General features: G+C 47.2%; 1 protein-coding gene across 1 annotated transcript in view; it reads right to left on the bottom strand.

Moving 5' to 3' along the window:
- Positions 1-6,211: 6,211 nt before the first annotated feature.
- Positions 6,212-21,512, bottom strand: part of TRIO (trio Rho guanine nucleotide exchange factor) — a 332,548-nt gene continuing 317,247 nt past the window's right edge. Inside the window, exons 50-57 of the mRNA XM_069492180.1 lie at positions 17,659-17,797; positions 16,809-16,836; positions 16,436-16,598; positions 16,040-16,161; positions 12,800-12,878; positions 10,828-11,028; positions 9,135-9,273; positions 6,212-8,541 (exon numbers count right to left, since the gene is read on the bottom strand). Of these exons, the coding sequence (XP_069348281.1) occupies positions 7,993-8,541; positions 9,135-9,273; positions 10,828-11,028; positions 12,800-12,878; positions 16,040-16,161; positions 16,436-16,598; positions 16,809-16,836; positions 17,659-17,797 (1,420 nt within the window). The 3' untranslated portion in view covers positions 6,212-7,992. The remainder of the gene's footprint in view (positions 8,542-9,134; positions 9,274-10,827; positions 11,029-12,799; positions 12,879-16,039; positions 16,162-16,435; positions 16,599-16,808; positions 16,837-17,658; positions 17,798-21,512) is intronic.

Raw genomic sequence — 21,512 nt, 5'->3', positions numbered from 1 at the left:
CATTCATCGGGTGTCAGGCAGGTGGCGGGGGGGGCGGCGGGGAGGAGGGGATGGGTATATACACACCTAATGGGTGCCGTGCGCACCGTCTGGGGGATGGACACCCTTGAAGCTCTGACTTGGGTGGGGTAAGTGCAATGTAGGTAACCTAAACATTTGTACCCCTGTTATATGCTGAAATAAAAAAAAAAAAAAAGAAAAAGAAATGGGTGGATCAGGTAAAACTGAGTAAAAGACGTTTTTAACTTTCAACATAGATGCATATATTTTCTTTTTTCTTTTTCTTTTTTTTTGAGACAGAGTCTCGCTTTGTTGCCCAGGCTAGAGTGCCATGGTATCAGCCTCGCTCACAGCAACCTCAGACTCCTGGGCTTAAGCGATCTTACTGCCTCAGCCTCCTGAGTAGCTGGGACTACAGGCATGTGCCACCATGCCTGGCTAATTTTTTCTATATATATTTTTAGTTGGCCAGATCATTTCTTTCTATTTTTAGTAGAGACGGGGGTCTCACTCTTGCTCAGGCTGGTCTTGAACTCCTGACTTCGAGCGATCCTCCCGCCTTGGCCTCCCAGAGTGCTAGGATTACAGGCATGAGCCACTGCACCCGGCCAGATGCATGTTTTCTAAAGCAGCAATTATAAATGAGGCAATTAGTTTTAAAGCCTTTACTTTTCTTGGGTTTTTACAAGAGACTTTGCCTTGCAAGCCCTTCAATATATTGCGGGGAGAGAAAGCAGGAAAATGTACCAGGAAACCCAGCAGTCCTGAAAATAAGCCCCTGACCTGGGCTTTCGATAGGGTGACAGCCACAGACTGAAAGATAAACCCTTATAAAATTTTTGAATTGTAAATAAGAAATGGCCAGTGGAAGAGATATCCGAGGAAGCAAATGTTCTGTAGCCTCGGATTACACGAGAACTGAGAATCATGCCGGCTTCTCCCCCCACTTGCCGTTGCCAGAGCAAAATGACACCGGGACCTAACCCGAGGTCGCAGCCTGGAAACCCAGTTCTGACTTCACTTTTTTCTGTCCTCTCAAAACTTCTGTTAGACAGTGCATTGCATTCCCTCTTCTAGAAGTTATCCGAGTCAGTTCTTTTCCCTCCGGAGGGCAGAGCTGGCCTTTGCACCCCTCCAACAGTGCTCTGCACCAGCAGTTCAGGCCTAGCCAGTCCCTCCTCACCATCTCCCCTCCGCTACCCTCTTGCGCTTGTTCCAGTCTGGTCACTGGGGAATAGTATTAATAGTAGAATATTAGTGTTGGCAGTTAAGTGCGACTTCAATAAGAAATGAGTCTGCAGAAAAGGTACAAGACAGTGAAATGTACAAAGAGCTTACATTCTGACAGTTCTGAGTTGTGTAGTCTCCCCTTGTTGTAACTGATAAAATTGGTTTTGAAAATAAGACCAAGCAATTGTTTTTGTACCTATCTCCTGAGACCGATGTTACATAACCCTAAAACTAACAAACACAAAAGGAAGCACCGATCCTGGACTCCCGCTTCTGGGAAGACGGAGTAGACGGACTTTTCCCTATTCCTCCACTAACTATTATACAACGAAAACCTCTGGACATTACACATAAGACAAACACAAGGAGACTCTGTGAGGTGAAGAGAAGGAAGCACATCCTCTAGAGACTTCAGGCTGAGTTCCTCGGTATTTCTTTTTTGCCACATATGTTCTGGACTTGGAGCTAAAGAAGCCAGCAACCTGGAGATGCGATAGGTATGGACAAAAAAGGTCCCAACAAAACTTTGCTCTCTTTAAACAAAGGACCAGGAAAGGGACAGCTTAGCAAGACAGAATACTTTTCGACACTTCCTGCTCTTCTCCAGGCCAACACCGCAGAAAAAACTGTGGCCCCCACCTCACCCCACAAGCAAAGACTAGTGGGAGCCTAAACTTCCACCTTGCCTGGCTGTAATGGGCACCTTGACCCCCTGCCAAGGTGGTGTCAGAGAAGGCCAAACAGGGAGCCAGGATTTTCACCCCTGCCGGGGACTAACAAGGCCCCCCAGTCCCCTTGGTATCAGCGGAGACTATGTGGGGAGCCGGAACTTCCACTCCCACTCGGCAATAACAGGGGCCCTGGCCCCTTCCCACTAGGGTGGAACGAGAGGAGGCCTGGTAGAACTCCCGGCCCTCCCACCATCAATAAGGCAGCGACTCCCCTCTTCCCCTGCTACAGCGGGGTCAAAGAAAGCCAGTTAGATCAGAAGATTTAACTAAAACCCAGAGTCTCATAACTGAATACCCTAAATATCCCCATTTCAAAATCATCATCTTACTGACTAGGAGAATCTCAAATGAAAAAGAAACAACAGACACCAAGAATGAAATGACAGTGATGTGAGAATTATCTGATAAGAATTTTAAAGCAGCCATGATAAAAATCCTTCAAGAAGCAATTACAAACATGCCTGAAATAAAGTCTCGCAAAGAAACAGAAAATATAAAGGAAAACCAAATGAAATTTTAGAACTTAGAAATACAATAAATGAAATAAACTCAATGGACAGGCTCAAGAGCAGACTGGAGTAGACAGAATAACAGAAATTACCCAATCTGAACGATGGGAGAAAATAGCTGAAGGAGGAGGGGGAGGGAGGGCTGGGAAGGGCATGGGAGGGGAGGGGGAGGAGAGGGAGGGGATGGGGGGAGGAGGAGGAGGAGGAGGATGAGGAGGAGGAGGAGGAGGAGGAGGGCAGCAGCAGTGCCGCAGAGATATGTGGGACCATAACAAAAATATCTAGCATTCACTCATTGGAGTCCTGGGAAGAGAGAAGAAAGAAGGCAAGGCTGAAAAAATAAATTGAAGAAATAATGGCTGGAAACTTTCCAAATTGGGCAAAATGCATAAACCTACAGACTCAAGAATATGAGTGAATTCCAGACAGAATAAATGTAAATAAATCCATACTAAGACACATTAGGATTAAATTTCCCTAAAGACAAAAAAAAAAAAATCAATCTTGAAAGTGAGAGAAAAACATCTTTCTTATAAGAGAAAAGCAATCGGAATGAAAGATTTCTCATCAGAAACTACAGAGGCCTGAAAGAAGCGGCATGGTGTTTTTCAAGTGCTAAAAGAAAAGAACTGACGACTCAGAATTCTACATCCAGCCAAAGTATCCTTCAAGAATAAGAAGAGTAAGGAGAAGTCAAGATTTTTCAGAGGAAGAAAAACTAAGTGAATTTGTTACCAGCAGAACTATCCTAAAATAATGGCTAGAGTTAAGTCCCCTAAATAGGAAGGAAAGGATGAAGGAAGAAATCTTGGAATATCAGGAAGGAAGAAACAACAATGGGAATAATAAAAATATGGGTAAATACATTTTCTTTTTACTCTTAAGTTTTCTAAATTATGTTTGATGGTTGAAGTGAAAATTATAACATTGTATGATGTGTTTCTAAATGTGTGTAGAGGAAATACGGATGCTCCTCGACTTACCATGAATTTATTGCATCCCAATAAATTCACCATAAGTCAAAAATATTATAAGTTAAAATGCATTTACCTGAGTTTAAATCTAGACTTCTGGCCAGGTGCAGTGGCTCACGCCTGTAATCCTAGCACTCTGGGAGGCTGAGGTGGGTGGATCGTTTGAGCTCAGGAGTTCGAGACCAGCCTGAGCAAGAGCGAGACCCCATCTCTACAAAAAAAAAAAAAAAAAAAAAAAGAAAGAAAGAAAGAAAGAAATTACCTGGACAACTAAAAATATATAGAAAAAATTAGCCGGGCATGGTGGTGCATGCTTGTAGTCGTCCCAGCTACTTGGGAGGCTGAGGCAGTAGGATTGCTTGAGCCCAGGAGTTTGAGGTTGCTGTGAGCTAGGCTGACACCATGGCACTCTAGTCCAGGCAACAGAGTGAGACTCTGTCTCATTAAAAAAAAAAAAAATGCATTTACCATCCCAATAAACCCATCATAGAGTCAAAAAATCATTCTTGGGGACCATCTATACTTAAAACAATTACAGACAGAGGAGGGTAATAAGACAGAGGTAAGTTTTCTATATTTCATTCAAACTGGTAAAATAATGAAACCAATGAACTATTTCATAACTGATGGATGAGTTATGTATATTTAATGTAATACCTAGAGTTACCACTAAAGCTATACAAAGAGATATATTCAAAAACAAAGTAAATCAAAATGCAATTCTAAAAATGTTCCTGCAACCCACAGGAAGGCGGGCAAAAGAACAAAGAAATGGAGACCAGAGAGAATAATTAACTAAAAATAAAATGGTAGGCTTAAGCCCTAACTTATCAACAATTAAATTAAATGTAAATGATCTAACTATACCAATTAAAAGACAGATGAGCAGAGTGGATTAAAAACATGATGCAGCTATATGCTGTCTACAAGAAATTTATGTATAGTGATATGTATATGTACTGACAGTAAAAGGATGGAAAAAAACATGTCATGGAAACATTAGTTTAAAAAAAAGCGGGAGTGACGACATTATTATCAAAGTAGACATCAGAGCAAAGAAAATTACTAGACATAAAAAGGGATATTATACAATGATAAAAGGGTCAATTTACCAGGAAGACAAAGTAAGCGTGAGTGCATGTGCCCCAAACAATAGAGCTGTAAAATATGTGAAGCAAAAATGGATAGAGACGAAAGGAGAAACTACATAATTACAGTTGGAAATGTCAACATTTCTTTTTCAATAATTGATTAACTAGACATGACATGATCAACTCCTTGAAATGCACAAATGATCACAACTCACTCAGTATGAAATAATTTCAATATAACAACAAAAGAAATTGAATTCATAATTCAAAACTTCACATAAAGAATTATGTACAGCTTAAAGGATCTTTCCTTCTAGTGGTCTAAGATAGCAATCCCCAACCTTTTTGGCACCAGGGACTGTTTTCATGGGAGGCATTTTCCACCAACAGGGGGTTGAATGGGGGATGGTTTTGGGGAGATTCAAGCACATTACATTTACTGTGCACTTTATTCCTATTATTACATTGTAGTATATAGTGAGATAATTATACAACTCACCATAGGTTGGGGAACCTGGTCTAGTATCTTTTAGATTAACACCTGCTATAAGATGATGTTCATGATTCTGCTAAGATACTGGCAACCTCCCTACCTCAATTAGCGCTAAAAAGAATCCGTGGACTTAACAGATGTATCAATAGCAACATGCAGAATGTAAAACATCTTGATATTTGAGAAAAAAGATCTAGATAGTGGTCCTGACAGACCAAACACCCAAGTACCTTTCACTCGTGCATAGTCTAGGTTCTGCTGACCTCACAGGCATGTCTCCGTCATTCAGCCAGCGTCTCTCGTGTTGCTGAGGTTTGGCCCCGCGCTGGCCAGGCTCTGGCCTGACGCAGTACTGCGGGGCTGGATTAGAACCGACCTTCCATTTCCTGTCCCTCCACGGGTGCCCCTGGGACTCAGGAGGGGCGCGCACCTCAGGGAGCTAGCTTCCCCCTGACCTAGAGACTTGGCACAAATGTCCTTTCACATCAGTTTTCTGTCCCGGATTTCAGCAAACAGATGGAAAAGAAAACCTGTTCTTTATGGTGTGTTGAACAATCAAAGTCACCATCCCAGAAGGAAGGCCAGAAAGAGTCAACGTAAGAGATATGGGCCATCAGGAAAAATAACGTATTGGCAGCAGTGGGGCCGGCAGAGCCCGCAGTGGGAGACCCAGGGAAGCTGTGGCTGCAAGTTCTCCCAGGGCCAGGTGGACCCTGGAGCTGGGGACCAAGGGATGACCACCACTGGGGAGCCTTCTCCGCACGTGCAGGATCTTTGGTTTATTTGTAATATGGTGCTCGAAACTAAGCATTTTGTTTTCTGGAATCTATCTAGACAACGTTAACTCTGCTTTTCTGAGGCCGGGATGAAACAGCTCTTCCCTTTGCTACGATTCTACATTCCTCAGGGAACCAGGTGCCTTAGATACTCTAACCGGATGAGCTACAACGCCACTGTGAACAGTCGGCAGACACCCTGGTTATCCGCCAGTGTCCGGAGTGTGGTGTCTGTGCCAGTCTGCAGGAGTCACGGCAACTCCTATTTCTGGGCGTGTACAGAAGATTCCCAGTCTAGAATGTTCTCCCCCCTCCCACCCACGAGGCCTGTGCTTCAGTCTCACCCTCAGCCATCTCTCTTTCCGATTTAATAGTGACCAATTTCAATAAAAAGCCTAACACAAAAATCAAGCAAATATGTTTAATTTTTTAAAATAACTGATGGCAAAATAAAATATTTACATCACATCATACTGTGTAAACATGTAAGGTCTCTGTACAAAGAAATATACATGCAAAATAATGTAAAAATTTAACTGAAATAATAAAAGAAACAATACACAAATAAAAGTTATGAGGTTACGATACACATCCAGTTTTTTAATCCAATTTCTTTTAAAAAGTTTCTGTACAATTTTACAAGAAGAAACAAACAAAAACCCAACAAAAGAATAAATAAAATACATTGGAAGCTGCAAAGCTTAACTATGCCAGTTTATGGCTCAAGACCCAGGTGTCTGGCTGGCTTGGGAAGCAGGCTGGTCTCTTTTATAGTGTACTTCACATAACAAAGATAAAAAGACATCCAGAACACTTCAAGCGTGCCCAGAAACCTCGCCTCTCGTGTCGAAGGGACTCCCCATACCAGCGTGAATTCTGCCACAGTGACTCGGGCATTGGGTACCAGCCTCAGGGCGGCCAGTGCTTAATTGGCTTTTATTTCTTACCAAAAGCTCAAAATCCAGCCAATTTTTTTGTACAGAAAGTTGAACGTCAAAAAGTCTAAAAAGTAGTAAATGTCCAGACTGATTTTGGGAAAAAAAATAATACTTTGGCATTCTGAATAATAGCATAATTAATTTTAAAACATTACCCTATTATCCAGTTTTATATTCAGAGTATGAAATAACTTTTTACAGTCCTTAAAACCGACAAATTTCACGAAGAGTTCAGTCTCCTTGAACAGATGGCACAGGGCTACGACCCACCCTCCCCACCCCCCTGCCCCAACACACACACAAAACCATAAAGCTCACTGTACGAAGTATGTGCTTTTTCTATATATTTATTACAGGTACAACAGAGGTCTTCATAAATAGTTGCATAAAATGTTAAAGCCACAACATTGCACATGATATGAAATAAAACCAAAAAAACCCCAATGAGTGCATTTACAGTATTTTCATCTGACTGTATACTGCTCAACAATCTGACTGACAGCTGGAGGTGGGGTGGGGGAGGGGCCGCAGGGCAGGACCCCACCTGAAGTCTGCATTTGATGGACAGACCCTCAGACCCCCAGAGGAAGCCCAGGGTGGGTGGGGGAGGGAGGTGGGAAATGACAGACCGAAGGCAGGAACAGTCTTATATACAAGTAAGGCCTACATTTCATCAGAGCAAAACAATTCATTCTATTTTATGCAAAAGTTTGAGGTTGAATGCATGTTCCAGAAGCCAAGTCTGGCTGGTGTCCGGGTGAGACACACACAGACGAGGCGGCTGGAAAAGCTCGGAGCCGGCTGGACACCGAGTCCTAGACGAGGCCGTGGCCGCCACCTGGGTGCGTCTTCCCCAGAGATGCACAGTATCTTTGTTTTGTTCGTTAACACCAGTGGTTGAACATAGGCATTTTGTTTCCTTGAATAAATCTCGAAAATGTTAAATTTGCAAAATTCTATTCATGTTTGTTTAAAAAAGTATCTTTTTATTTTTTTGCAGAAACCTGAATAAAATACTGTGATACAGCAATGCGATCTCTGCCTCTGGCAGAGAGTAACGGAAGGTCCTCCACCCCAGCGCAGCTCGCAGCTCTGAGCCCAAGCACTGCTGAGCACAGCCCACTTGGAATGCAATTTCACACGACGAACAGACCGGCAGCTGATCAGTATGTTTGTTTGTTTTCTCTTCAAAATTCAAATCAACAGCTGATTGGCAGGTGAAAGAGAATGAGAAAGAACTTCAGGACAGGTCAAACTCGAGGCAGAAGCCTGCTCTGTAGGAAGTTTTTAATGCTACGAATAGGTCGAACATCATTCTGGTGTTTGCGCCGCTCAATGAAGGAAGTCAGTCTGGACGTATCGAGGACGGCTGCACTTTTGCCGGTGCCAGTGCCCACCTGCAGCCACTGCTCCTGGAGCGCCAGCGCAGCCGAGGGACGCTTGGCAGGGTCCTCCTGCAGGAGGAAACACACGAACTCCTTGGCGTTCTGGCTCACTCCTTTAAAGTAGTCATCTGGGAAACTAAAGTCTAATCGGCAAATGTTCAGGCAGGTCTCTTCCACGCTGTCGTCCAGGAAGGGGGACACGCCACTAAGAAGCACGTATGTGAGCACTCCAACACTCCAGGTATCCGAGGTCAGGGAGACAGGGTTCCCAAGGATGATTTCGGGGGCAGCAAATTCGGGGTTCCCCAGTAGCTGGTGGATGTAGTAGGTCGTGTTGAGTTGGACAGCATCTCCAAAGTCAGCCAGTTTAATGGTCGGCTTGGCTAAACTCTGATCCACCAGGATATTCTCAGGCTAGAATACAGGACAAGACAACCGTCATTTCCAAACCACCCCAGTCTTAAGCTACTGTGATGGTCCTCGGAACCTACGGGGAGGCAGAAAGAACAACTGGAACAAACGGCTCACGGGCAACGCGGGATGAGCCCACACGCGCAGGCCTGGGTGAGGAGGAGGAAGGTGTAACGGGCGCAGCTCTCTCTGGAAGTCTCACTGCCGAGCAGCCTAAGTGAACAAGGCCGCTTTGTGGAGCTGGGCGTTTGTTTTTCCTCCCAGAACTAAGAGGAAAACTCTCTTCCTTGTCTACGTTACCGCAGAAGCACCCACACCCACTGAGCGAAACAGAACTTTCAGAAAGTCCCAGGAAAGGCTGGAGGACCTCCAGTGTCCGCCCAGCGCTTCACTGGCTGTGTGCACTGCTGACTGCCAACTCTTGGGAACAGAGATTGGAGTCAGTGTTCCCACTCCCTGCCCCGCTTCACGTCTCCCTAGTCCGTTGGGGGCTCCCGGCCTGGCTGCCGAGGACAAGCTAAGAGGGGGCTGCATGTCCTGTGTGGCCCAGCCGAGTGTGGTCAGACCCTCCCTGGGCTGCCCCGGGCCCCGCCAACCTTTAGGTCCAGGTGTGCTATCCTGCAGTTGTGAAGGTATCGGACGGCTTCCAGAACCTCCCCCAGGTGCGCTCTGATCTTCCCCTCGGTGAGGTTTCCCCATCGCACCACGCAGTCCAGGAGACGACCTTGGTCAGCCCTGCAGAGGCAGGAATGAGCGCGTCAATGTACAGGCCTGTTTGGGCCACTACGATATAAACACGCAGGACTTGGCCCCATCGTGAATGTTTTACTGGCATTTCAGGATTGTGTTAATTCCTCTACCGGGAGGCAGGAGCAGGTAAGGAGGAGACTTCTGTGCAGCTCTCCTGTGAAGATGCGAGTGGGGAACACGGCTTGGCAATCTCAGGGGACCGGCTGGCAGGCGGGCGCCGTCAGGGTCCAAATCCGGCCCCTGAGATGGCGGGGCCGAGCCACCGGGTGGTGCCAGGCCACAGCGCACATTCTGCAAATATCTGCTGAGGAAGGTGGACACCCACCCCACCTCCCTGAGCCTTAGTTCCCTCATCTGCAAAACTGGCCAAGGGAAGGTGATGTAAGTAAAGAGCCAGAGGATAAGGCAACGCAGCCAGTGCTTAACGTTGGACTCAAAAGTCTTCCTACTGCGAAATCACTTTTAATATTTAAAGAACACTTATGCAGCACTGCCATGTGCCAGGGACTAAGTGCTTTCTATCAATTCATTTAATCCTCCTGACTCTCTGAGAAGAGGGCTTTATTGTCCCCATTTTATAGGTGAAGACACTGGGGCACAAAGAAGGTGTGAACCCTTCCCCAGGTCCCGCAGCCGGTCAGCGGAGGAGCCAGATCCCGGCCGAGGCGGTCTGGCCCTGGCCTCTCTGAACACAGCCTGTGCTGCCCTCTGCCTGGCAAGCAGAAAGTTCTAGGACGGTTCAACCAGTCGGGTACTGGGGAGAAACCAGTGAGGGTTTGGCAGCAATCTGTTATGAAAATGAATCCTGCTAACAGTATGCTGCAGCCAAACCACACAGTTTCCCAGTGAAAAGAAACGACGGCTGAAAGCACTGAAATTTGAGTCCAGAAACAAAGGCCTTGTAGGAGATTTTTGACAAGGACCTGAGTGACAGTTCTAGTTTAAGAACCCCCGGGGAAGATGAGCAGTAGCTATTGGTTCTCAGTAGCCAGAAAGCAGCCCTCCCAGGTCCTGCAGCTCCCAGGCCAGGCCAGGCTGGGACGCCGGCTCACAAATACGTCATTTCAGCCCCCCAACGACCCTCCAAAGTCGGTGTGATTTTTAAGGGACACCCAAGTTGAGAAATGAGGGGAGAGCAGGGCCTGGGGCCAGGCTGGGTCTGACCGGGCCAGAGTCTGCCGCCTTCTGTGTGCTTTCTGTGCCAGGGAGAGGGGCTGGAAACCACGCCCCCGGTCCCTGGACACAGGGGATCTCTGGATCGGCTGAGACACAGCCGAGCCTGTAGCCTGGCGCATCTGGGCACGTCGGGGTCCTGCCCCTGTCACCCCTGTCAGGCAGCCCCTGTTGAGGACCAACGTTCTTTCTGCCACTACTGGAAGGGTCTAAAACTGAGATCTCCCATAGTAAATATTTTTTAAGAGTTCTGTGAATTCTAAAAACCCAGTTTCTATTCTTCTTAGAGAACAAACACAGGCAACAAAACCACTTGAAGTCGAGGCCAGGGCCACAGAGAGGGGAGGAGGCCAGGCGTGTACGCACATTTCTAAAACCAGCACGTAACTGGTGGGGGTCTCAAAGGTGTCGAGGAGGCCGACGAGCAGGGGGTGCTGGAGGTTCTGCAGGATACCGAGCTCATGGGTGACCTGGTCACGCTTCATCAACTTCTTGTTCACAAACTTAGTGGCCACTGCTCGTTTGGTTCCTTTCTGATCACATTTCTTAACGACAGAGAATCTGCCCCTGTAAAATATGTCAGGAAGACAATTTTCAGAGGACTCTGACATGTCAAGGAGAAAGACTCTGTTACCCTAAATGGACTCGATGGGGGGCTACCTCTGCCTTGTGGTGACCCAAACCCTGTCCCCAGGCCCTGCTCCTCTGGCTGTTCTGTGTAGGGGCTGTTATGCCACAGTGGCCCCCAAATCCTGCCTTGTCCCTCAGCCATGTGACTTGCCAGCCTCCCTCTTGGGCAGCCTCGATCTCCTTCTATCTTGTGTCTGGGCAGGCCTCGCCCTGGGGCTGCCACTGGCCACTGGACGTGGCAGAAGTGACAGAGCGAGGCCTCTGAGCCGCGACCCTGCCAGGCAGCTCTGCCTTCGTTCGTGCCCTGGGAGGAAGCCTGGATGAAGCGCTTGGTGCGTCCCGGGCAGCCGGTCCCTCTTGTGCTTTTCCAAAGGGCCGTTGCTGCGGTCATGGGCTCCAGCTGGCTTCGTGGGGAGCGAGGGTGTGGGCAGGACACATGGTCTCTGGAGCTGTACCCAACGGGTCACCCAGGGCCCTCACCGCACCTTAACTGGGTCGGGGTGAAAAACCCTTGGGCCGCGAGCCCGGGCCTGCTGCCACCACAGGGTGAGGGCTGGGGGCCGGGGGAGGGCCGCGTGTGTCCTGCACGCCTGGGGACTATAAATAAACCCGCAGCAGGGGCAGGCGCAGGCCGTGGGGGTTAAAGGTGGCCACGCTTCGCCACTTCTCCCACTGAGAGGTGAGGTCCCCCCCTTCAATCTGGGCTGTTGGTGACGGGTTCTGACCCAGGGAATACAGGGGACTGCGGCTGCTGATTGCTGAGGCTGGGCCGCCAGCGTACTGCAGCTTTGGCTTCTGCTCTTCCAGATGCTTCTGCCAGCCTGTGAGGAGGCCCAGGGCGAAAGTCTACGTGCAAAGAGGCCAGTGTCCAACAAGGCCTCTGACGTGGTGAGGCACAGGTGTGCCAGGAGAGAGCAACACAATGACTGCCTGATGCCCCCCCAGCACTGGGAGGGGACACACGTCACCACTGTTAGGAGACAGCGGGGACCAGTGTGACTGGTGACGCAGCAACAGATAACGGACAGATGTGCTGACAGGAGCCCTGCAGCCAGTTATGGCCACAGGAACGTCAAGGATGTGGCTGGCTGGAGCTTCTGAGAGAGCTCTTGGAGAGGGACAAGAGAAGGCTGTCATGCTTTTGTGACCTGGCTCTTCCTGCCGCGTGGGATGTGATGCCTGGACGCGGGTGCGCGCTGTGTGGCCCGGGCGGCACAGTCCCAGGAGCCGGGCTGCCTGAGGGCACTTGCCAAGCCACCACCTGGGCCTCGCTCCCCTCGTGAGGACAAACAGCCCTGCTGTGGTGAATCCTCTCTCAGACCCTGACACTCCATCTAATCACAACGTAATTCCTTTAAATCTCTATGCACAACTGAAACCCAAAGGAAAGGAGAGAATTAAGTCCCACAAGAAGCACCTGAGTGGCTCTTTTCTGGGTTCCCCAAGGATGGCACAGAGCTAGTACTACTCTAGATGCGCAGGAGGGAAGCTATTTCTTCCCATCTGTGGGTGGCTTATGGCACCGGGCCTTTCTTCTCCCCTGGACCCCCGCTGGCAACGGCTTCTTTATATCCCAGTGTTTAATGTCGGAAGGCAATTAGGGGCTACGATTCAGCCACAGGGCAGACGGCTGCCCCCTGCTGGCGAGACCCACTCTCCGTGTGCACCCACGGCGTGCTCTGCCTCACACTCCGCTCTCACGTCGTACCTGCCGAGCTCGGCCACTTCACTGTAGAAGGAGTCAAAGTTGTCTTTCCAGGTCACCATGATCCCATCGCTCCCTGGACCTGCAAGAAGAGCAGCACCTCCCTGAGCTCATTTTATGCGGAGCTTCTTGGGTAAGAAGTCCACAGTCACGCACTTTCCAAAACAGCAGCCACACGTGGCCACCGGGCATCGGACACGTGGCTCGCTCGAGTGAAGATGTGCTGTGAGGGTAGAAGACACACTGCGCATCGGGGCTTAGGGTGAAAAAAAGAATCTAAAAGTATCTCACTAATAATTTTTTCAAATATTGATTCATGTTAAAAGCAAATACTTTGGATATATTCAATTACATTAAATGTTAGTAAAATTACTTTTACTTTTAAAAATGTGCTTATTAGAACAATCTAAAATGGCATATGTGGCTCTCATTTTATTTCCAGTGCATACTGTTGCTACAGACAGTCCCTTCCTGTTGGCCCGGCCACACGGCCTCACAGCTGGGCTGGTCCCTCCTCTTGACGACGCCTTTCACAGCCACCAGAGCAAGCGTTCACTATGTTTACTTAACATTCACAGGGCTTTAGATCGTTAATAAATCATAAATACACTGCAAACACAGAATTTTATTATGCTGGGGCCAACTGTAAGGCACCTGTCAGTAATGAACCTAGTGTTTGTTATGTATGTCCACGGGCACATAAAGCATCTTTCTACAGCCTTCCGGCGAAAAGAAGCATTAAGGCGGCGAGTCCCGACCGAGTGGCCCAGCTGCCAGACAGCTCCGGGAAGCACAGCCGCCATCGCAGCTGCCCGACACTCTTGACCCTACTCTGCTGGGCTCCTCTCTCCACTCAGTTCCTCCTCTGCCCTCTCCCCTGCCCTGTGGTCCAGCCCAGCTGAGGCATTTGCTCATTCCTACCCTCATCTGAGTTTCCTCCTCTCTGCCCAGGTTGTCACCAGGAATGCATTTCCTTAATGTCTAATCTGATCCATCTTTCAAGGCTCTGCGGGGCGATGTCACCTCCTTCATGGGCCTTCCCTGCCTCACTCACGGCTGGGAGTCCTGTCCTCCCACAGCAGGTGAGCAGCGCCTGTGGGTGCCACGTGCTGCCACTAGCACTGTTGTCAAGGCTGTGTGTGTAGACACTATGTGACGGTCACACATCCACGTCTGAGCTGCCTCTCTAGCCTCCAGAGCCCGGAAGAGCACCCGCACACACAGCCTCGAGTGCTCCCTGCAGGACACACCGGAGGCAATGACTGCACTGCGGTCCCTTAAACCAGAGGACACAATCCACCGCGGTCTCTTCCGTCGTTGTCAGCCCATTCGCACTGCTTTCAAGTGCTTTAAAAATGGCAAGGCTAGTACTTCTGACTGTGCCACTGACTCACGGCACCCGTAGGCTGAGGGTCTCCTAATCACGGCACGGCTTGTATCACACAGGTGATTAAGCACTGATCGTCTTATTTATAAAAATAAAGTTATTTTTACTAGGGAGTTCTGAAACTCTACCAAATCCCATAAAGAAATACTGGACTTTTACCCACATAAAGACAATATTTTTTTCCTCTTCTTTTTTTTTTTTTCCTTTTTACTGAGAGAGCTTGGTTATGGCTTTTTAAAAAAATGTTTTTATTCAAGCATTACATATATACAGTGACGTACATCAAACATACATGTCACCAATCAGAACACGAGACAGAAATGCAGCGAGCAGCGGCCCCCGCGGCTCCTCCAGATCACACCTTCTCACCCTCACTAACAGCAACCGTGGCCCTGGCCTGCGGCACAGTGGGGCTCTCTGCTTGTGTCATTCTCCTGGGTTATGGGAGCTTGTGTGTGTCCTGGTGGGTGCAGGAGCGATTCCTCTGGCCTCAGAATTCCCTCGCGTGGCCTGGACTCCCTGATCTCGAGCGTGACTGAGGCCCACGCTGCACACAGCACGACAGAGGGAGCAGCCTCAGACAGACAGGAGAGTTAAAACAAAACGCCAGATTATGGAAGCCTGCAAATAAAATGGCTTCTCACAGAGGACAATTGGAAATAGAAAGATCATCTCGGAATAGTCTGTGATAAGATGATTCTTCTGGAGAAATGTAAGGGCTGCAGCTGGATCAGTGCGATAGAAAGAATGATGCATTTCTTTTTCCTTTATTTTCCCACTTGCATCTCCGCACAGTAGAGATATCTTATGTGCCTTTAAACTCCCTAAGCTTTCACTAGTGATTTATTAAATACAAAAGAATCACCTTTATAATTTCTGTAATGTCTTTTTAAAATCAGAAAATCGGTGATTTTTTACTATCAAATTCAAGATTTTCTCTTTCTTGTCCTATGATCCAAAAAGTCAGAACAAGTCCTTTGTTTGATTTAATGAGATTAAATCTACAGAATTAAGATTATCTGGGACAAAAGTTCTAAGACGAGTTCTGTTTATTGTCTACATACGGTGTGTTCCCGGACTCAATTTGCCCTTTAGTTTGGATTTTTATTTTCCCTCCTGGAAGCAGCTCCCCACTCCTGGGGGGACGGGAATGCTCAGCTACCCTGGACTGCACAGCCGCCCTCTGAGCACCTGCCCATGTCAAGGGTAACGGCAGGAAATTTGTTCTGCCCCAAGGAGCTGAGCGTTTAGCTAAGGAGAGAGAACGAGGTCTTCAGAACAGAGTGAGCAGGGCTCGTGGCGGACGCCGTCCTAGCGGGATGCTCCGGACAAGCCTGAGCCTGGCTCCTCACCGAGGGGACCAGGTGTCTGTTAGGCTCTCAGGTGCAGAGCCTGCCCGGGCCGGGGCTCAGCCACGCCACCTCCTTTCCTTCTTTGTTACCTACGTTCTCCGTGACACCAACTTGGGCTAGATCCAGATTCAGCTGGATACAAGGATGCATTTTTGAGTCCTAAGAGCACAAAAATCACCTTGTTCTAACTCAGAGGCTGGTCCCTAGAGGCCCAGGTGCTCCACGGTGGGCAGCCAGAGGCCTTCACCGCACAGGCCCCCAGCCCCTTCCCAGCAGCGGGAGCCCTGGTGCCTCCCCTGACCTTATGCGAGGCACTGAGAGGCCACTCTCCTGTGACATCCCAGCCTGTGGTCTGCTACTTCAAGCAACTCTTTGGAAGGCCCCACGAGTGACCTGTTGTTCTATATTTCAGGCCACATTAAATGTGAGGGGTACTCTGGACCTAAGGAGACTCTTGCAAGACTGTGCCCTCAGGTAGAGGCCCCTTTGCGTGGCGCAGCTTACCTAGGACTCGCAGGCTGGCCGCCGACGAGGCTGAACCCATGTCATTGACAGCGATGCACGTGTAGATCCCGTCGTCTTCCGTGGTCACGCCAACGATCTTCAGAGCGGCCTCTCCCAAGTCACTGCAGCGCACAGGAGAACACACCGGCGTCAGAAAGGCTCAGCGCCTGCCATCAGTGCTGACCTCTCTCGCGCGGGGTCACAGGGAGGCCGGAGCTCCATACGGATGGAGGTACACACCCAGGCATGAAGTGTGTGCTCACGGACAGAGGAGGGTGCCAAGGTGGCTGATGAAATCCACCACGTCAGCCCCGGTGAAGGAGGAGTTTCCAGTCCCTACATAACAAGACCGTGCTCCCGGCCAGCAAAATCCACCCCAGAGAGGGCCTCCCTCACCTGTAGGAGATGCTGTAGTGACCGTCGTTGTTCAAGGTGTTGTGTTCAGGGCCCTTCCAGGTGATTGAGGCCTTGGGGCGGCCACAGACTCGACATCTAAGAACAACGGTCTCCCCTGTCTCACACGCGACCTCACTCAACGGAATGACGAATTCTGGGGGAACTGTAAGAGAGAGGGTGGCAGAGGCCGGTCACCCTGGGCTCCTCTCCCGCACCCCCCGACTCATCCCTGACACACTAACGAGACCTAAGTTGCTGCCCCAGCCCAGAGCGCCACCAAAAACCCATCTCCAGAGGTTCCACTCGAGTGCTCTGAAACAGGCCCACAGATCTATGACCTCCAAGACTAGCAGAGAGAGACGACAGGACTCACCGTCATATATGTAGTTGGGATTGAGAAGCTGGAATGGAAAAGGCAAACAGGTATTAACCAAAAACATGAGCTATTTTAAGGTGTGTTACTTTCGTTCCGGGGCTACATCGATCATCAAAAGATCAGCAGAAATTGGCTTGCCTGGGTAGCGATCAAAATAGACCACGTTTTCACTGTACTTGAAAGGTGAGTGTCACACTAACTTGGGTGAGTCTTTTCCTTCCTACCCACAAACACAAAAAACATGGCTTAAACTCAGAGACGTTAATCTTTCTCATCCTACAGGCTGAGTTCAGCCGGTCCCCGGACATCTTCCTAGTGCAGGATGGCCAGTGCCCTGACCAAGGTGCTCAGAGTCCCTTTTAGGAGGGACCCCCACAGGCTTCAGGCAATCTGATTACAGAGGACTAAAGTTGACTGACGAGACCCCCACGGGAATCTGTGAAAGCCAAAGAACCTAGGGGTGTCCTCACAGCTGGTCACCTCCCCTCTGGTCTATGCAGGACACCGAAGGAAGCCTGAGCCACAGCTGCTTTGTGCGCTGTTTCTGTGCTTCACCCGGGGACCTAACTGTGTTCTTCATAGGCCACATGTGCACCTGGTGAGGTGTGCAGGTGTCTACCTGTTTCCCTGTAGGACGCATGCATCCCTGTGCCAGCCAGCACAGTCCCAGACCGGCCCCCTAACAAGAAAAGACCTTGCAGGGAGCTGCTCACAGGGCAGGGGGCGGAGTGGCAGGAGGGAGATTACACAGGAGCAAACCCAGGCCCCAGGTCTGCGAGTGCTCTGCCTCCCTGACTCTTTCTGCTCACGGAGGGCCAAGCAGGTTCCTGGAGCCCCTGAAACTCACCTTCACAGATACCTTGTTGCTGAGTCCCTCCCGTGACTTCCGGTAACCGTTCTCTAACTTGCCTTCCCTTTTGCCGTCTTTATCTTTTTTCTCAGATTTTTTCCTTAAACGGAGTGCTGTGTGCCAAGATGTTGACTTCCTAGGGGGAAAAGAACACACTGTTAATCTCACGCCTTTCCGACATGCAGCAAACGGTACCTGGCAACATGAGAGAAAGGCTGAATATTCAACTTATATGCATATGGGGTGGCTGAACATCCTCCAGTAACAGTGATCTCTGCTGAAGAAAACTTTTCTGTCATTCTCAAGAACCCAGAAGACAAAATCATCTTAAACCAAATTTTAAAGATTAAAACAGAATGGAGTGTGTGATGACTGATTTCATGTGTCAACCTTACTGGGTCACAGGATGCCCAGCTATTCGGCCAAACATTCTTCTGAGTGTTTCTGTGGGGATGTTTCTGGATTAGATTAATATTTTAATTGGAATAATAAAGCAGATACCCTCCCCTAATGTGGGTGGCCCTCACCCAGTCAGCTGCAGGCTTTAAGAAAACAGAAAGAGGAAATTCTACAGCAGACGGTCTTCAGACTTCATCTGCACCATCGGCTCTCCTGGGTCTCCGGCCTGCTGGCCGCACGCAGATGTGGACTTGGAGCTTCCGTAACTGTGTGAGCCAATTCCTTATAACAAACCCGTGTCCATATACGCATACCTTGCAGATATTGGGGGTTCCATTCCAGACCATCACAATAAAGCAAGTTATGAAAAAAGATAGTTTTCCAAAATGTTTGGATTTTTTGCCACATATCATATATAGACTTATTTTTACCTTACAAAGAAATATTCAAGTTATTTTGATTTGACATGACATCACACAGAAATGCTGCTTTCCTATAGAAGTCTTCTTTCAATAGTTCACATTGCTGATTCTTATGTTCTTCATCAAATTTAACTATCTGTGCTCGCAGAGATAAAATTTTGGCTAACACCTGTCCCTGCAATAGCCAGTGCACTTTAGAATGCTATGGCAAATCTACACCGAATACCTCATCCTTCAAGTTCACCATGTTACAAAATAAAACTGACTATGCCAGTGTTGCATTTGCACAATTATAGTTAACATACTTACAACTTGTTGCAAAGTGTCACTTAAAATACTAGCTTTAGCACAGAGATTTTGCTGATGCAAAATACAATGAAAAGAAATGAGAGCATTAGATCTGTTGATACTTTTTTAAATCTGTGCAATAAACACTTCATGTTTTCCTATCATGGAAGGTGTACCGACTGTTTGTACATACACTCACTAAATTTACCAAATTCACTCCAACTTCATGACATTTATATTGAAAGTTGTTGAAGATATCTATTCCCTGTGGTCTATTTGCAAGAATGCCCAAAGTGGGTAACTCTTTGCAGCAAAGAAAATCTTCTGTTATGACTGAATAAAGTGCTGAGTCAGTTGTATCAGTTGATTCATCCAAAGTGACTGAATAATATATTCTTTCTTTTTGAAGTACTGCATGAAGTTGTTCTGTTAAATTGAAGGCTAATTCATGCTGCTGATCAGTTATGGTTCTCCTTGAAAGAGGAAGCTGTTTTTACTTATTACAGTATCGGGGTCTAAGTATCCTACAACTTCAGCCATGCATTCTTTCACAATTTCTACATCACTGAATGGCTTCCCTTTTTTCCCCCGAGTATAAAAGCTACTTTCTAAGTTGCTTCAGTGGCATTATTTCCAGGTCTTATTGCTGCTTGAAAGAACTGTCTTTGCTTTTGCATCTTTTGATTTCTGCAATACAACCTTTCCTGCTTCTCCCTCTAATTTAAAATATCTGTGGTCCTCACGAGTGTTATAATGCTGATGAGCACTGAATTTCTTTAATGTTGATACTGCAGTATCACAAAGCAAGCAAATCATCTTTTTCTTTTTTTTTCTAGTTCTACTGAACACAGTTGCAAAAATGATCTTATCTTTAGCAGAAACAAGATAACATTGCTATTCCCCAATCCTCATTAAAAAATCTGCTTTCTTTCTTCAGCATTCTCTTGATCTTTGACATAATGGGCTGTTAAACAGACAGAATTAAAAAATACTACCAAATGATGCAACCATTCACAAACTCCACTTCAAAGAGAAACGCAGTGCACTGTTGTCAAAGGCTGGTAACAGACTGGCTTATGCAACCGCCATAAACTCCTGCCAGCCGGCCTCGTGTGGTAGTGGTGCCAGTTAGAACTAAATCATGAGCATAGTAGGTGTCAATTTAGCTCTTAGGGCTTCCTAATGTTCTAATTGTGCCAGTCAATCTGAAGGATTATTTTGTTGAAACTTATTCTTTGGTTATCTTAAACACATTCATTTTAAAAATAAAATAAAAATATAAAAGAACAAAAATGTATTAAAAATAAAAGGATTTGTTCTATAAAATTTGGATTAAGTCAAAAGGCCGCACTTAAGGACCTAGAAGGGCACATGTGGCCTTAAGGCCGCGGGTTCCCCACACCTGTGCTAGGGTTTCAGGCATGAGCCACTGCACCCTGCCCAACTTCTTAAAACAGTGAAGTCTGCCACACTGATCACTCTGCCTTTCATGAAAGATTTCCCTGTGGCATGGGATGCTGTTTGAGTCAATCCTCTTAAACCCTGCTGTTGCATTATCAACAAACTTTGCGTAACTTTCTAAATCCTTCGTCATCATTTCAGCAGTGTTCACGGCATCTTCCCCAAGAGTAGATCCCATAGCAAGAAACCACTCTTTCCTCATCCATAGGAAGCAACTCCTCATTCGTTAAAGTTTTATCCTAAGATTGCAAATATTCGGTCACATCGTATTTAGGCTCCACTTCTAATTCTAGTTCTCTTGCTATATCCACCACATCTGCAGTTACTTCTCCACTGAAGTCTTGCACCCCTCAAAGTCATCCATGAGGATTACAATCAACTTCTTCCAAACTCCTGTTAATGTTGATATTCTGACCTACTCCTATGAATCACAAATGTTCTTAATGGCATCCAGAATGAATTCTTTCCAGAATGTTTTCAATTTACTTTGCCCGGATCTATTATAGAAATCACCACCTACGGTAGTTACAGTCTTACAAAATGTATTTCTTAAATGATAAGACTTGAAAGTTGAAATTACTCCTTGATCCATGGGCTACAGAATGGATGTTCTGTTAGCAGACATAATAACAACATTAACCCTCTTTTACATCCCTCCATCAGAGCTCTTGGGTGACCAGATGCATTGTCAATGAGCAGTGATATTTGAAAGTGAATCTTTTTTTCTGAGCAGGTCTCAAAAGTGGGCTTAAAATATTCAGTAAACTATGCTGTAAAACAGATGTGCTATCAGCCAGGATTTGTTGTTCTATTTCTAGAGGACAGACAAGAGTAGATTTAGCATAATTTTTTTCTTAAGGGGCCTAGACTTTCAGAATGGTTCATGAGCATTGGCTTAAAGTCATCAGCTGCATTAGCCCCTAACAAGAGCATCAGCTTATCCTCTGAAGCTTTGAAGCCAGGCATTGATTTCTCTTTAGCTATGAAAGTCCTTGATGACAACTTCTTCTTCTAATAGAAAGCTGTTTTATCTACACTGAAAATGTGTTGTTTACTGCCGCCACCTTCATCAATGACCTACCTCAGCTACATCTTCTGGATAACTTTGGCTTCTTCATCAGCACTGGCTACTTCACCCTGGACTTTTATGTTATGAAGATGGCTTCTTTCCTTAAACCTCATGAACCAACCTCTACTAGCTTCTAAATTTTCTTCTACAGCTTCCTCACCTCTCTCAGACTACAGAGAATTGAAGAGAGTTAGCCCCTTGCTCTGGATTAG

This window comes from Eulemur rufifrons, chromosome 17 (genome assembly GCF_041146395.1).
Source record: "Eulemur rufifrons isolate Redbay chromosome 17, OSU_ERuf_1, whole genome shotgun sequence".
Taxonomy (NCBI): Eukaryota; Metazoa; Chordata; class Mammalia; order Primates; family Lemuridae; genus Eulemur; species Eulemur rufifrons.
This window is presented reverse-complemented; position numbering and strand designations above follow the sequence as displayed.